Source organism: Pagrus pagrus (assembly GCF_965226575.1).
Source record: "Pagrus pagrus genome assembly, chromosome: 1".
Classification (NCBI taxonomy): Eukaryota; Metazoa; Chordata; class Actinopteri; order Spariformes; family Sparidae; genus Pagrus; species Pagrus pagrus.
Window position 1 is genome coordinate 5,647,824 of NC_140185.1, and position 15,518 is coordinate 5,663,341.

Below are 15,518 nucleotides of genomic sequence, written 5' to 3' on the forward strand. Positions count from 1 at the left end.
TTTTGCATCACAATTGCAAACATTGAAAAAAGCATCATGATTTTGATGGAGTCTGTACCAAACCAACATGTTTTCTTACATCTGGAGAACAAGAGTTGTTGGCCAGGGCATTTCTGCAGCATTGAAGAACTCAAAAAATTAAGGGTCTGCGATTTGGATATTGTACTTGTCCATATTGTGATTTCGATTATATTTCAATAAATTGTGAGGCCCTAGTTCATGCTGTACATACTGTCATACAAATTTCTCTAACACTGTACCACACTGACAATATATAATCAAAGTAAAAACCTGTTTTTCCCCTTTAACGCCAGGTAAAGACCTAGTTTCCACCATGATAGCACATACTGTTATAGCCTACCAGCAGGGCAGTTGATACTGTGACTGCCATGTACTGTATACATTAGGGGTACTCACCCCATCGATGCGGGGAAATCCTGCGCTGCACTCCGTACAGCAGGCTTGTTGGATCAGCTCCCTGGCAGCCTCCTCCTGTTTCTCTTCGTATGCTGCCTTGATGTTCTCCAGGGTGGGAGAAGGACCCAGTGCAGAGCCGGCTCCCGGACCCTCCACCGACGATGCCTTCGCTCCCATGTCCTCCCCAGTGCCTGACAGCACATAGGACACACAGAGGGAAAACAGTGGCTAATGGCAGGAATGGGAATGGGAAGGAGGTTTTTGGCAGCATGCTGCAGGTTGAACACCACACACACATTATTGAGTCTTGTTAGCAGCACATGCCCAAATCTAGGTCACCCTCTCAATGAATGCTCTCATAGCAAGTACAGCTGAGCAGATTAGTGCACGCAGTGAATGAGTTATAGCCTCTTGAAGCAGGTGAAGCAGTTGAGACCTAACTCAAATCACACACTGATATCAGGATTTAAAATGCCCAATATCTAGCTCAGATTTTCTATCTCCAATCTACTGATAGCAAGTTTTAAGCCTTTCCAGCTAGATGTGTGGTGAACGATTTCATTTTCTGAGGACTCATTTATAAAATAGAAATAGTACATCAGTACAACAAGCAAGTGAGATACCTATAATCTGTTCAGTATGGGTTAACAGGATGTGAAATAAACTATACATAAATTAAAATATGTTGCGCTATAAAAAATATGGACCTAACCTAAAAAGCACTTTACTTGCACTGTGACCCAGAAATATAACATGTAAATAAAAAGGATTGTGTCTTAATTTTAACAACATCAGAAGCAGCATCTGACCAGATTCCCAGAATAACAAATCAACTCAGGTTACCATGTTCCTATAGACAGCATTAACCATCATAAAACACAGACCGCTGATGTCTTTCATCAAAGCCGAGAATTAGCTCAATTAGGTGGGTCAATGACAAGTCAGTCCTTCTCAGAATGAATTAGCATCTATATGATCATAAAATCTTCTTAATGATAAAATATTATGAATATCAATCATTTTGAAGAGATAGTCACATAAACTCAAAGCTGCATCCTCCAACAATAGATGTCTCTAGGACTACAAACGTGACCCAACACACACACACACACACACACACACACACACACACACACACACACACACACACACACACACACACACACACAGAGTTAATACATTACAAGGCTGATAACAGAAAAAGAGCAGATAAAAGAGAAGACTAGCATGCAAACTAAGATGACTGAGGACAGTGGTTTGACAGCTCAGACATCCACATTAGGGGCTGCACAAACACCAATCTGATGAAGATCTTTGATTCAACCAGCTATTGGCAGTTTGAAAAAATCATTTGCCCTATTCCCAGCTGTGAGATAGGGACTGTACCCTGGATTCTGGGGTGTCTTTTCCGCTTTCCACAGATGTTTTGGTGTAGTGTTTTTAGTGTTAACCTGTGTACCTTACCTCCGCCAAGGAGCTCATGTTTTTGCCCGTGTCCATTTGGTTGGTTGGTCTTTCAACAGGATTACACAAAAACAACTGACTGGATTTCCACTAAATTTGGATTAAAAAAGATGGGTCTCTATTAACTTTTGGTCCAGATCTGGATTAAGGGATGGATCCAGGATTTTTTTCTCACTTCCCTTCACATTGTGTGATAAGGAATTTTTTACAATGTAATTAATTTCTCTGTGAATAATGCCTGAATCTTGAGGAAAAAAATAGGTAGGTGGCTGGTATCTATGAGTGAGTACAATTTGATACAGATCCCAGATCTGGTGAGCTTAAATTGCTGTTAATTAGTTATAGGTTGTTAACATTTAGATGTTGATGAAGGTTCTCAGTCATCCAGGTCATGGTAATTCTAAGTGCTGTATCGTAGGCAACTGGACTTATTTCAGTTTGTTGAAGACGTTTCATTCATTCTTCAGTTCTAACTAACTGGAGGGGAGTTGCAGGCTTTTAAACTATGTGTGGGAGTGTCCTTACAGGGTCGTTAAGGACACGTGCGAGCTCTGAGTTTTAGAGACGTCAGGGCCACTTGTGGGTCATTGGCCCAACTGGCCTTCATGTGGGTTTCTAAGGCTAGGTGAGCCCAGGTGTGAATGGTTGTTAAGCTGTCTGGGGAGGGAACTCAGTACTGCATTGTAGGTGGGTGATAAGTAATGTCTTAGGCCACCTCCTCTGTTCAAAGACGGCCGTTCCAGTTTGACATAGTTTAAAAGAGGAGTAAAAGAATCCATCTATCTGTCTTCTCTGGCCAAGATGTTTACATTGTTGTCCTCAAAGGAATGAGACAGACACCTCCATACAGAGTTTAAAATCCTGCAACTCCTCTCCAGTTAGTTAGAACTGAAGACGCCTCTTGGATGAGAGGTGAAATGTCTTCAACAAACTGAAACACGTCCAGTTGCCTACAATAAAGCACCAAGATTTAACATTTAGAGTGATATCAAGGTTGATATTCGATTGGGCTTGATTTAACTCAAAAGGGACTGCTGGTGGAGGTATGCACTCTACTGAGTGCCATTCTAGTTTAACTTTAATCTTTATTCTGGTATTTATTGTTATTTGTTATTGATTGCTCCATCCATCATCTGTAACCGCTTATTCCAGAATTCCACTTGTTGCATGTGCATTGCAGAACGGCTCAGCTGCAGTTTTGCTCCGTACTCCCTCGTCCGTCAACACCTAACCGGCTGCGCTTTGAGTGCAGCACATCGCAGCACTGCCGGAAAACTGGAGTGGGGGGACTGAGGAGTTTTGTCTCGTGTTTGTGCTGGCGTCAACACTTATTCTTGAAAATAAACCAGATTTTTTTTATGTTGTTTCAGTGTTTGACTTCCTGTCTTGCTCAATCTGAGGAACAATCTGGGATATCCTTTGCTGGGTCATTGGGGGGCTGGAGCCGACCCCAGCTGACATTGGGTGAGTGGCGGGGTAGCCAGAGTACCCAGAGAGAACCCACACAGGCATGAAGGGAACATGCAAACTCACAAAAAGGCCCTAGTTCTCAAACCCAGGACCTACTGTCTTGCAATGTACTGAGAATTCTTCTTTGTCGTAGAACCAGCATCATCATAAGACAGTCAGAAATGTATGGTGACTAATCCTGCATTTACCAGCACTTCAGATATCCTTAAAACACATCAGAGGTACACACACTCCAAAACCATGCATCCAGACCAAAAACAGCACTGCAATGAAAAACAAGGTTGCCTTGGTTGGGGCACGATGTTATGGCACAAGGCCAGTTTCAGATCCTTGAAGTTTATCAGACAGCAGACACTGTACAGCACTATGTGACAGCGTGGCACGCCAGGGCCTGCACTGGACAGGGGTCTTCCTCTGTAATCGCTCACTGATTCACAGCTCTGGCATTTCTGTCAGGCATCAGTCAACTTCTTCAGGTAATATTAGTCCTATAAAAGCAGTAGTCAGACCACAGAAAATGTATCCTGGTTTTCAGCAGTAAAATGTGTGAATAAGCCTGTTAATCAGAACTAGCAGTTGGTAATCTCTAGTTTTCAGGGCTGTTCTTGTGCTACATACCATGTATACTGCATATACATTTCTTTATTTCACAATGCTGATGTATCTGAACCACACTTAGACTGGTTATTCATTTTACCAGCGTACACTTCTGTTTCCTCTTTCAGCTGTGATGTGCCTGCTTCCTGCCGCCCGGTGACTTCACAATGAATAATTAATATAAAGACAGTCTGGCTTGGCTGCTGAGGCTATATGAGAAAGCCCAAAGGAGTAAATCCATTAGACCCATACGTGCCTCCCATCCACCATCAGTACTCCCCAGTCACATCCTTACACAATCGGGGAAAGCTAAAAAAAGACCTCTAGACTAATGACGCTGTCAATATCTCCTCCATTACTGAATTTCCCTTTCAATAGTCAATCTGGTTTAGACATCAAAGGAAACACACATTCCCAACTTACTGTACATGAATTAACAGTAGGGGAGACTAAACATCAGTGTGATTTGATTGTGGGGAGCTGAGGAAAGAAACCTGATCCATGGACTCCATGGACACACGCACGCACGCACGCACACACACACACACACACACACACACACACACACACACACACACACACACACACACACACACAGAGGGACAGCAGCAGCGCTCCTCCTCCTCCTCCTCCTCCTCCTCAGTTTAATATCAGTGTATTTTTTCATATGCAGTCAAACAGAGTTGTTGATGGGACAGATGATTGTGTAACGGCGGGGCAGAGGGTCCAGCAGCTGGGGATCACATCCCTGTCCCTCAGTAGACAAGTGCTACTGTTTAATATGTGCCCTGGTGCACCTGGCTCTTAAAGGGAACGGGAGATGACACTCGGATTGGTTTAATTTATGTTCTGCCCAAAACATACACAACTAATTCAGAGTCTAAATGCCACCTCTTTGTGCCGTGTGCTGCACTCTGCGCCCAGATCATTTGCCGTTTAATGAGCAGAATGGACTTGGACACGCCCCTAAACTCACTCGCGCTTTGCACTTAAAACCATCCGCTATAGACCGTCTAAATATGGCCCTCTGCCTCGGTCTCTGTCTGTGTGTGTGTCTCTCTGTCTCTGTCTGTGTGTGTCTCTGTCTGTGCGTGTCTCTGTCTGTGTGTGTGTGTGTGTGTCTCTCTCTGTGTCTCTGTATGTGTGATGTCATCAGAGGTGACACTTCAGTCCTCCCCTGTGTTCCTCTCAGTTATCAAACTTTCATTTTACTTAAATCTTATAAAAATTGTATCAAAGTCTGTGACGAGGTTGAGGTTTAGAGATTTGACAAGGTGGCACTCCAAGCTTCTTAATTATACCAAATATCAAATACATAAATTAATAATAAATCAATATGTGGTATGGTGTTAATAAATTAACACCATACCACATATTCAGACATGTATGACATACATTATTAATTCAGTTTGAAATTTTGAATGGCAATCATCTCATAAGCATTACATACATTGATGTGTTAATATATTGATATCTTTGAATGGGCACAGTGAAGTGAAACAGGGGGTCTGAGGTCAGCTGACACTTGTGTGAACTCTGGGCCATGTCTGAAGACATTACAAGAAGTGTTCTACACTCACAGGTGGAGTGTTGGAAGTCAAGTGCCAATGCAGAAAGGTTTGTAAGAACTTAAAGGGACTAAAGATACACCAAGGAGAGAGACAGAGCTCTTGCAGTTGAGAAGGGAAATCAAGACTCTCAACAGACAGTTCAAAAGAGCTAGCGCTGAGAAAAAGGTGGGCATCAAAGATCTGACCAGTGGACTTCGAGGGAAACTGTGCAGACTGAGAAAGGCAGAGAGGTCTTGGAGAATGAGGAAGGAGAGAGAGAGAGGCAAAGCGTTCATCAAGAACCCAAACAGGTTCACAAAAAATCTGTTGGGTGAAGCAAGATCAGAGAGACTGACTAGCCCTAAGGAAGTTGTTGAGGAGTTTCTCAAAGAGCCACACTGATGCACTAAGGGGGAAAGCCTTTAGGGCTGTATTCACATTAGATCCAGCATTGCGGCGAAAACACAGGTTTCCCCATTCATTTAAATGAGGGTCGCAGCGCTGTGTGTCGCAGGGGGTTCTGCAAAAAAAACATAGCCAGCTGCGGCAGAAAAGTTAAAGCCGACTCAGCTTTTGGAGAAACAAAATCCGACCTCACGATCTGGTGGCCAATCACATACACTGGCAATCAGTGTGTTATATGTCGTGTTTATTCACTCAGTCTTGCATTGCACACCAGTTTAAACTGTGATGCCAACGATCACTGTAGGACCGGCATGTTTGACCTACTGTGGCAGAGACATGACCGGAGATCATAAGCAGAGTAGAACGGGTCGGTAGCATTTTATTTAGCATGGATAAATACTACAGAGGGACCACAGCAGACACTTCTCTGTGTCGCGCTACTGTAAGTTTCACTTTCACTTCGGTTCAGTCTTGTCCCCCAGTTTAAAACACAGCAATGACATGCCTCATCCTGGTTGTTTACTGTTATTTTTGATGAGGACAGACAGGACCAGCATGCTAGCAGCATAATGACATAGCAGCTTCAAAAGCCTGATCAGTATCTGCTCCCGGACCAAGTGGTATACCTTACAAGGTATGCGAGCGATATCCTATGCTACTATACAGGCTATGAAGCTTTTGCAGAGGGTACAGACAAAAGGCACCATCCCATCCTCCTGGAAAGAGCAAAGGGCTGCTTTGTACCGAAGGAAACAGACTCCTCTGAAATTGGCCAGTCCTGGACTTGAATGCACCATGTAAACTCAGAAATCTGTACTCAAATGGCCACAAAAGGTTATTTGAAATAGGAAAGTTTGTATTTTTTCCTATTTTCCTGTGTTGAGATACATAGGCCTACATCTGTTATTACTTTCTTGGTCTTTTACTACAGAATTTTTAATAATTAGAAGCTAAAATCATAACAATTAATTTCTCCATAAGCAGATTTAACCACATATCTCCCAAATCATTTAACTCAATTCATAATGTAAACATTAATATCTTTAATGATGCACCAGGTTAGAGCACAAGCTTTTTTTAAAATCACTTTCATATCTAAGCAAAATGGCTGTTGCTACTGAAATATTTCAAACCAAAACCGAATAGATTCGGGATATCAGTGGGGATACCCAGCTCCAGCTGTTAGCAAGATAAAATCACGCCAACATGAGCTTCATGTGCAAAGTAGTGCAGACACAGCAATAAATACTACCTATTTTTTGTACCAACATAGTGTAATGGTGTAATCTGATTTCTGTTAATAAAGAAATACTTTCCTTTGGTTTGTAAAAATTCATTCTCATGTCGGTATCATTGTTGTTACATAAATAAAAACCTTTCGGCACACAGGATGTGCAGAACACTTCCCCTCCACCAGGGGATCAGTTCCCGGCAGCGTTACTGTATCTCTAGACTGGTCAGTCAACAAACTCCAGGATCTGTCTTTATTCTTTTAAATGTGAAATGTATTCTTGAATGAGTTGAAAATTATCTGAAGCAACATTGAGACTATTTCCCACTCAACTGCTCCATTGAAATCCATCCATGCGTATTTGAAACAAATATATTCAGTGAGACATCAGAGTCAGGTTAGTGGATTTTCCTAAAATACCACTGCTGTAATAATGAACTCTACAGTACAGAAGTCATCAGATCCATCACATGGATTTGTAGACCACAAAAGCTGATCCAGATATGATAGCAGTCAACTGCCAGCAGAGTCAGAGCTCAGTGCAGACTAGCTTTAAGGCTCAGTCAGTCCTACATGTGCAGCATATTAACAAGGCTCCGGTCAGCATTCAGCTCTACCCCACTGCTCCTCTCCCCTACTAACCTGCTCATAGCGCAGCGAATCCTCCTCTTACTCCTGCCTCAATCACATTTAAAGCTCACTTTCTTTTCATAGCTTGTCTTCAGCTGCTGTGTGGCTTCTACCCAGCATCCTCAGCCATCCTGGCTGTGTTCCCTGGATGATCTCCCTCCTCTCTAACCCTGTGACAGGCTGAGGAGAGAGGGAGGATGGGGAGGCAGGGAGGGAGAGGCTCCTTTGTTTAAGAGCTCTGCCAGCCTCTGAGCTTCCTGTCTCTCTCTCCCTCAGACGGTCTCTGCTATGATCTGCTGTAATTTCACACTGTCCAGTGGAACCTTTATTAGATTGTTCATTGAGTCCAAGGGGCTGTCATCAAATGTCTTGTCTGACCAATGGTCAAGAACCCAAACACAATCAGTTTTACTGATATAAAACAGAGAAAAGCAGATAATGTCAGAAAGCTGCAACCTGAGAATGACTGGCATTTTGGTTGAGAGTTAATCAAATATGGAAATTGTTACTACACACACATACAGTAGTACACATAGTGTCTGGACAGAAACTAGGTATTAGCATGTATTGTATGTTTAAAAGCTAGCATTTTGTCGCTTTTTTGAGTCATACACCTGCAAACATCCACACACACATTCTGGTGAAAAGGTTGTTTGGAGTCAACTTTGTCTGCAAGCCATTGTTCAACCAGACATCTGATGTGTGAGGACACACACCAAATTTTAGCTCTGTCCAAAACCACACCATGACAAAGGGCATGTGTTAGGTCTCCATGCACTGTTTCCGGCATTGTCTCGTTCAAGTTTCACGGCCACCTCAACTGATCAGCCCCTGATGTTACGTACCCACTGACGTGCCCACGTCTGCCATCTTGCCCCTTCCTCTCCCTCTCTCTGTCTCTCTCTCTCTCTCTCTCTCTCTCTCACACACACACACACACACACACACACACACACACACACACACACACACACACACACACACACACACACACACACACACACACACACACACACACACAGCGTCTGTGAAGTGAACACAGCCTGGGAAGGAACAGTTACCTGACAGACTCAGTGGCGTCTCTTGCAGGACAGGGGGGACACAACAAGACATGTTTCCACTTCAGAAGCAGTTTAAGAATTTGACAGCAGATCACAACAGCTTCCTTCTTGATGGGGAAAAAAACGATGGATAGTAAAACTTCTGTGATCTAATCTGCCATATTCCATAACACTCCATCCTATATTTATAGAATTATTTATCTGGAATCATTCACCACACAACTACTACAGTCTACTATAATATGCTGGTAGCGAGGCTAGAAAAGTCTTGTATGTAGACTGAAACTTTCTCCCTGTTTTCAGTGAGCACAGTGTGCTTTACAAATACAGTTAAAACAGCAACAGATAAGGGTTGTAGCGGTCGAACAATCAGTTTCGGTTCTCTTTTTGCTAAATTTAAACACTGCTGCAGTGGCTTCACACATCAATTCATTTTAGTTTGAACCTGCATGATGCATCTAACACCACAACAAGAAAACAAGTACAGTGTTACAATTTAGAGAGAGATGAATGAGCTGCATGCAGATTACTCACTGATCTGTTGCTCCATGTTGCTGAGAGTGTCTCTAGAGTCCTGGGGAAGGCCAACTGACCAGTAGGACATTCCTACTTGAGTGACTGGTTCATCAATATCAGAGAAGAGTTCTTCCACAGGGAGGAAGCCTGGACTCAGCTATCACCCTACACAGAGACAAAGTGGCAGTGATAATGAACAAACCACACAGCTGTCTGGAGCCACACAAAAACACACTAGTCAAAACGACACAATTTAGCATTAAAGCCTAAATGGTGCAACATTTATTTAAAAACTATTGAGTATTTTTATTTGTAAAGCTTTCTGAAAAATTGAGGCAATGTGTTGTTATTTCATTGGTTTGCTAAATACGTATATGAAAGTGTTTCCCATGTTTCTCCATTGTATACAGAGATAGCAGTGGACAGAATGTAAGAAATGCATTTAAAAATAATACAGTCCTATAAAAAAACACAAAGTACAGTATCTCTGAAAAGACATTACCATCTAAATTTACCATTTTATAAGCTGATGCAGTTTTCAAAATTTCTGTATTAAATTATAGTGGACAGTTTATTGGATAAAAATAGAAAAGCTGTTTAAAAATGTTCCAATACACTATATTTTGAAGTCAGTTTATAAATTTGTCCATCTGTTCCAAAAACTAGCTTTGTTCCTGGACCAAATTTTACTGAACTCGATCTTCATTGTTTGAGAAATTCTAAAAACAGAAAACAAACAAACATGTTGGATCACATTAGATTGCACAGGCGTATTTGTGTTACAATATTACTGTACTGTACTGTACTGTATACTAGTTGACCTGTTTTGAAACAAGACTCTCAAGAAAGGTTATTCAGTGTGAGACAACATAAAAGTGATTCCGTACTGCACTTCCGTAAAAGATGAGGAAACAACAGGAGAGAGATTTAAAAAAAGAACCTACACATCCCATAATGCAAATTGATCGTATCTTTTTTCTTTTACTTTGTATCCTATATGAAATTTGTGAAACATAATTTGTAACAAATTTTAACAAATATCTTTAACATTTGCTAATGAACTCTATCTATCTATCTATCTATCTATCTATCTATCTATCTATCTATCTATCTATATAAGGGCTGGTGCATCGTGTCAATTTACGATTTACGCCAATTAGCCAGGGCAGCTAAATTCACAGTGGATCCAACGGTGCGGTGAAACACCGCAGGTTGGTGCGGCGGTGTGGGAGTGTCACTCCATGGTCCGTGTGTCCCTGCAGTGCATACTTTGTCATGTTTGTTTATCGATGATTGAAGATGACTGAATAAAATATTGAAATATAAATGACAAGTTAGTCAACTTTTACATGTTTCTTTATTTAGTGATATAAAATATTAAAATGTTTGAGGGGGCTTAACTAGGGCTATACAGATTTGTGGCATGGCTATAGCACACCCTTGCCCCGGTGTAGCGCCGTCTCTGCCCACCTCATTGCTGCTGGATAAGGGATTTAAATCACAAATCAGAGAGAAGGGTGACTGATTCTTCCATTATGTGTATATGCAGATCTTTTTAGGAAGCCAGCTAGCCTAGCTGACAGGCTACCCTAGCAAGTTAAAAACACTTGTGTAATTATAAATGATCAAAAATGTTAAAAGCACTACATACAAAAATAAACAGTAAACTATTAACAATAAATATAAAAAAAACTGTGAAGTTATGCATGAAAAAGCCTTGACATAAGTAAAGACATATACTGTAGAATTGGCAAAAGGACGGTCAGTCTGTAAAGAGGATATATGTCACACTACATTGTACAAATGGATAATAACGAGATGAGATGATGCAGTGTGCTGCTTCAGCTACAGACTGTTTCTGAATGATGAAAAGTATAAGAGAAGGACTGGATGGAAATCTGGAGTGGGTAAACCCCAATTGGGACACACAAAAAATGAAGGAGCACTGCAGTAGTGAGTCACACACTTATATGTCCCGTGCAAACCACCTCCTCTCTCTGGCCGATCAACCACTGCTCACTGCTGGCTGAAGGCGTCACTAACTGTGCACCGCTTGCGTTTTTTTCCACGAAAGTCACCACCGACACCCAATGTACATCTTCGCTTTTACAGTAAATGCAAGGGCTTTCATCAGTGGGCCATAGGCTCAATCATCATTGTGTAACCTCATTTGGCGATAGATAGTGACTAACAGATATTTATTTACATGAAAATCTTCGAGATTATTACTTTAATCAATAACATCAACACATCATTTTTTCCAGAGCTGATACAGTGCCTATAAAAACTATTCACCCCCTTGGATGTATTTCCCTTTTATTGCTTTTATAAATGGAATCGTGATCAATATACAGAAAATATACAAAAAAAATACAAAAACAAAACTCTTTAATGCCAAAGTAAAAACAGATTTCTACAAAGTAATGGCAATTAATTAAAAATACATAATGTAAAATAAGTGATTACATAAGTATTCACCCCTTTAAAATGACTGACCTAATTCAACAAGGTCTAGCCAATTGGTGCTAGTAGTCTCAAAACTATTGAAATGGAGATCACCTGAGTGCAGTGAATGTGTCTCAAGTGATTGTAGTATAATCACACCTGTGTCTGAAGGTCCGGTCACTGGTTAACCAGTATTCCTGGAGACAATTACACCATGAAGACAAAAGAACACTCCAAGCAACTCTGTGAAAAGGTTATTGAAAAGTATAAGTCAGGGGATGGATCCAAAAACATTTCCAAGTTACTGAACATCCCCAGTTAAATCCATCATTAGGAAATGGAAGGAATATGGCACATGTGTAAATCTGCCTAGAGCAGGCTGTCCTCACAAACTGAGTGACCATACAAGAAGGAGACCATTGAGGGAGGCCACCAAGACACCTATGACTACTCTGAAGGAGTTAAAGGCTTCAGCAGCTGAGATGGGAGAGACTCTGCATACAACTGTTGCCGGGTTCTTCACCAGTCAAAGCTTTATGGGAGAGTGGCAAAGAGAAAGCCACTGTTGAAGAAAGCCCATTAAACCTCCACTAGAGTTCATCCAAAGGCATGTGGGAGATTACAAGGTCAACTGGAAGAAGGTTCTTTGGTCTGATGAGACCAAAATGAATCTTTTGTAAATTCTTTGTTTTGTATATTTATTGTATTGACCATGATTCCATTTATAAAAGCAATAAAAGGGAAAAACATCCAAGGGGATGAATACTTTTTATAGACACTGTAAGTTGCTAAGGAGAAAGACATTGTGCTTCTTTTTTTATCTCTGTTGAGAGTTGCAGATGCGCAGTATCAATCAGGCAGCTGACTAGGCTGAGACCACACAGCAGCCACAAACAACCATTACTATGTTTAAGCACTGCTTAACACAGATTGGAAAGATATTAACAAGCCAAGGGCCTAAACTTCAACACATGTCATACCACCGCACCTGAAAAAGGAGAGTAAATTTGTGTGTTCAACCGGGTGTTGTGTTCACATCACAGCCAAGCCGAGCCCAATGGAATAAATCCTGGTAATACACATTCACACTGAAACAAAAGCCACATGTTAGCGAGTGTAAGTGGATTTTTTGGCCAGTGTGAAAGGGGTAAAACAGACTCTCTTGCCATTGAGAAGGAAATCCCTATTTAAAAGAGAAAAGAGGTCATTAAAATCTTCCAAAAATAAGGATTTTGCGTTGAAGAGAAGATGACACCACAGAGACAATGACATCTACAAAAGCAGATCAACAAGAGAAGTAGAAGACTATGGGGTTCCATTTGTGCCAAAAATATGTCGCCATGCGCACTGTCTGTCTACTGAACATGTGAGAAGACATTTGTCTATGTCTATTAAACGTTGAACTGTCCTTGTGTCATTTGACTTTGTCATTACATCCTGTCGTCATGATGTGTCATTTGACAGTGTTGTTATGATGTGTGTTATGGCGTGTCGTCTTGATGTGTCGTTACTACGTGTCGTTACTACGTGTCGTTACTACGTGTCGTTACTACGTGTCGTCTTGATGTGTCGTTTGACAACGTCGTTGCTATGCGTCGTTGCTATGCGTCGTTGCTATGCGTCGTTGCTATGCGTCGTTGCTATGCATCGTTACTACGTGTCGTTACTACGTGTCGTTACTACGTGTCGTTACTACGTGTCATTACTATGTGTCATCTTGATGCGTCGTCTGACAACGTCGTTATGCCTGGCTACCGTGGTGGCACCGGGCGCCCCTTTCCGTTCCCTCCCAGCAGAGCTGTACCACTTCAGTATTGTCCCCTAACACTTATTTAGTTTTCATGCATCACAGCCTACTAACAAGAACAATCTGAATAAAAGTCAAAATATATAAGTTTCACACAAAACTACACTGGAAACACAGGGCCAACTGTCACCAATGTCCATTGCAACAATGCCCTCCAAGAAAAGTCCCAATTCTGGCAATAAACACAGTTTTTGGCTTGTTGCATTAAGGAGTGTCCACTGAACTTCAAAGTTTACTGAGTAGCCAGGCATAACGACGTTGTCAGACGAAGCATCAAGACGACACGTAGTAACGACACGTAGTAACGACGTAAAGACACTGTCAAACAACACATCATAATGACACTGTCAAACAACACATCACAACACACATCATAACAACACTTTGTCAAATGACACATCATGACGACAGGATGTAATGACAAAGTCAGATGACACAAGGACAGTTCAACGTTTAATAGACATAGACAAATGTCTTCTCACATGTTCAGTAGACAGACAAGTGCGCATGGCGACATATTTTTGGCACAAATGGAACCCCATAGAAGACAATCCATGATGTCAAAGTTTATGAAAAAGTAGTTCTTATCAACCATAAGATGTGTTAAGCGTATGTGAGTTTATTGAGTTTTGTCTCTTAAATAGAAATCTTCTCCATCTCTCTCTCTCTCTGTGTGTGTGTGTGTGTGTGTGTGTGTGTGTGTGCGTGAGTATTTGTGTTTGGGTATTTATTTATTTTTATATAGCCAAGAACTGCCAACATCAGTAGGGGCCGTGACAATACAGTGTTTGTGGGGTCCCCTTTTTTAAAAACCGAACTCACTGAAACTCTGCAGTCCCTGCCTCTCAGCCAGTGTCAGCTCGGATCTGCACTCACTTGACTGTTAGTAGTTCATGTAAAACAGTACTTTGGTTTATTGGGTTTAACTTTCATAATTAGTTTGGATATTTTTCCAGATTAATTTCTACACACGTTACTAAATAGCACAAAGGTGCGTGTTCTGCTGCGCCATGTGTCAGTTTAAAAACTATTCTGGAGCCTGAGATGTTTTTTTAAATCACTTCTTCTTTCTGGATCATAATAATGTCGAAATAAGAAGTCCTTCCCGGGAGTAAGAAAATTAAACTATATACTCTAACTACCATAGTTCACAGTGTAAGTTATTTATAAATGGACACAATGCGTTTTTAGGCAGATTGTTAAATACAGATCGGGTTCCTCCTATGACAACGTCACGCACCAGATCCCAGCAGAACGTGACGACTTGTTGCTCTCAGCTGCACCACAAACACCACACACACAATATTCTGACACAACAGTGATTTCTGCCCACTCACCACATGTTGGACACGTCCAGTGAGCATCACGACCTGGTTTCACGGGTCCAGACTCGTTAGCAGCGTCAGGCTCAGATCACTGCTGGACACTAACGTTTTACTGGGCTTCCTGCTTCACGATGCAAACTTTCCAATCCAAACGCAGACGCACGCACGTCAAGTCATGTTGGACAAGGGAGGCAGTTCCGCTAATAATTTTCAAAATAACGTCCAACTTCCGCTTTTGACAAAACAGCGCATCCACATAAAAACTCGAAATAAAAGCTGGCAGCTCCGTCAGCCCCGGAGATCCTCCAGCAGCCCCGGAGATCCTCCAGCAGCCCGGAGATCCTCCACCAGCAGCGATCCAACGGCAACAGCAGTCCTGCTGCCATAGGAGGGGAAGACTAAAAACACTACCACGTGATGACATATTGTAATAACGTGAGTTAAAACGTGATAAATAAGTTTCATGTTATAACGAGATAATGCATACTAATGTCTCATTATCGTGATTTGATTAAGTTCTATGGTGGTGCATGGGTAGAGACAGCGAGGTGTTGCTGTTAATAAGCATGATGGAGACATTGTGATCAGTGTGTGACAGTA

General features: G+C 41.6%; 1 protein-coding gene across 1 annotated transcript in view; it reads right to left on the reverse strand.

Moving 5' to 3' along the window:
• The window catches only part of lrrk1 (leucine-rich repeat kinase 1), a 104,648-nt gene extending 89,572 nt beyond the window's left edge, over positions 1-15,076 (reverse strand). Inside the window, exons 1-3 of the mRNA XM_084354121.1 lie at positions 14,931-15,076; positions 9,360-9,506; positions 418-608 (exon numbers count right to left, since the gene is read on the reverse strand). Of these exons, the coding sequence (XP_084210247.1) occupies positions 418-608; positions 9,360-9,429 (261 nt within the window). The 5' untranslated portion in view covers positions 9,430-9,506; positions 14,931-15,076. The remainder of the gene's footprint in view (positions 1-417; positions 609-9,359; positions 9,507-14,930) is intronic.
• Positions 15,077-15,518: the final 442 nt, after the last annotated feature.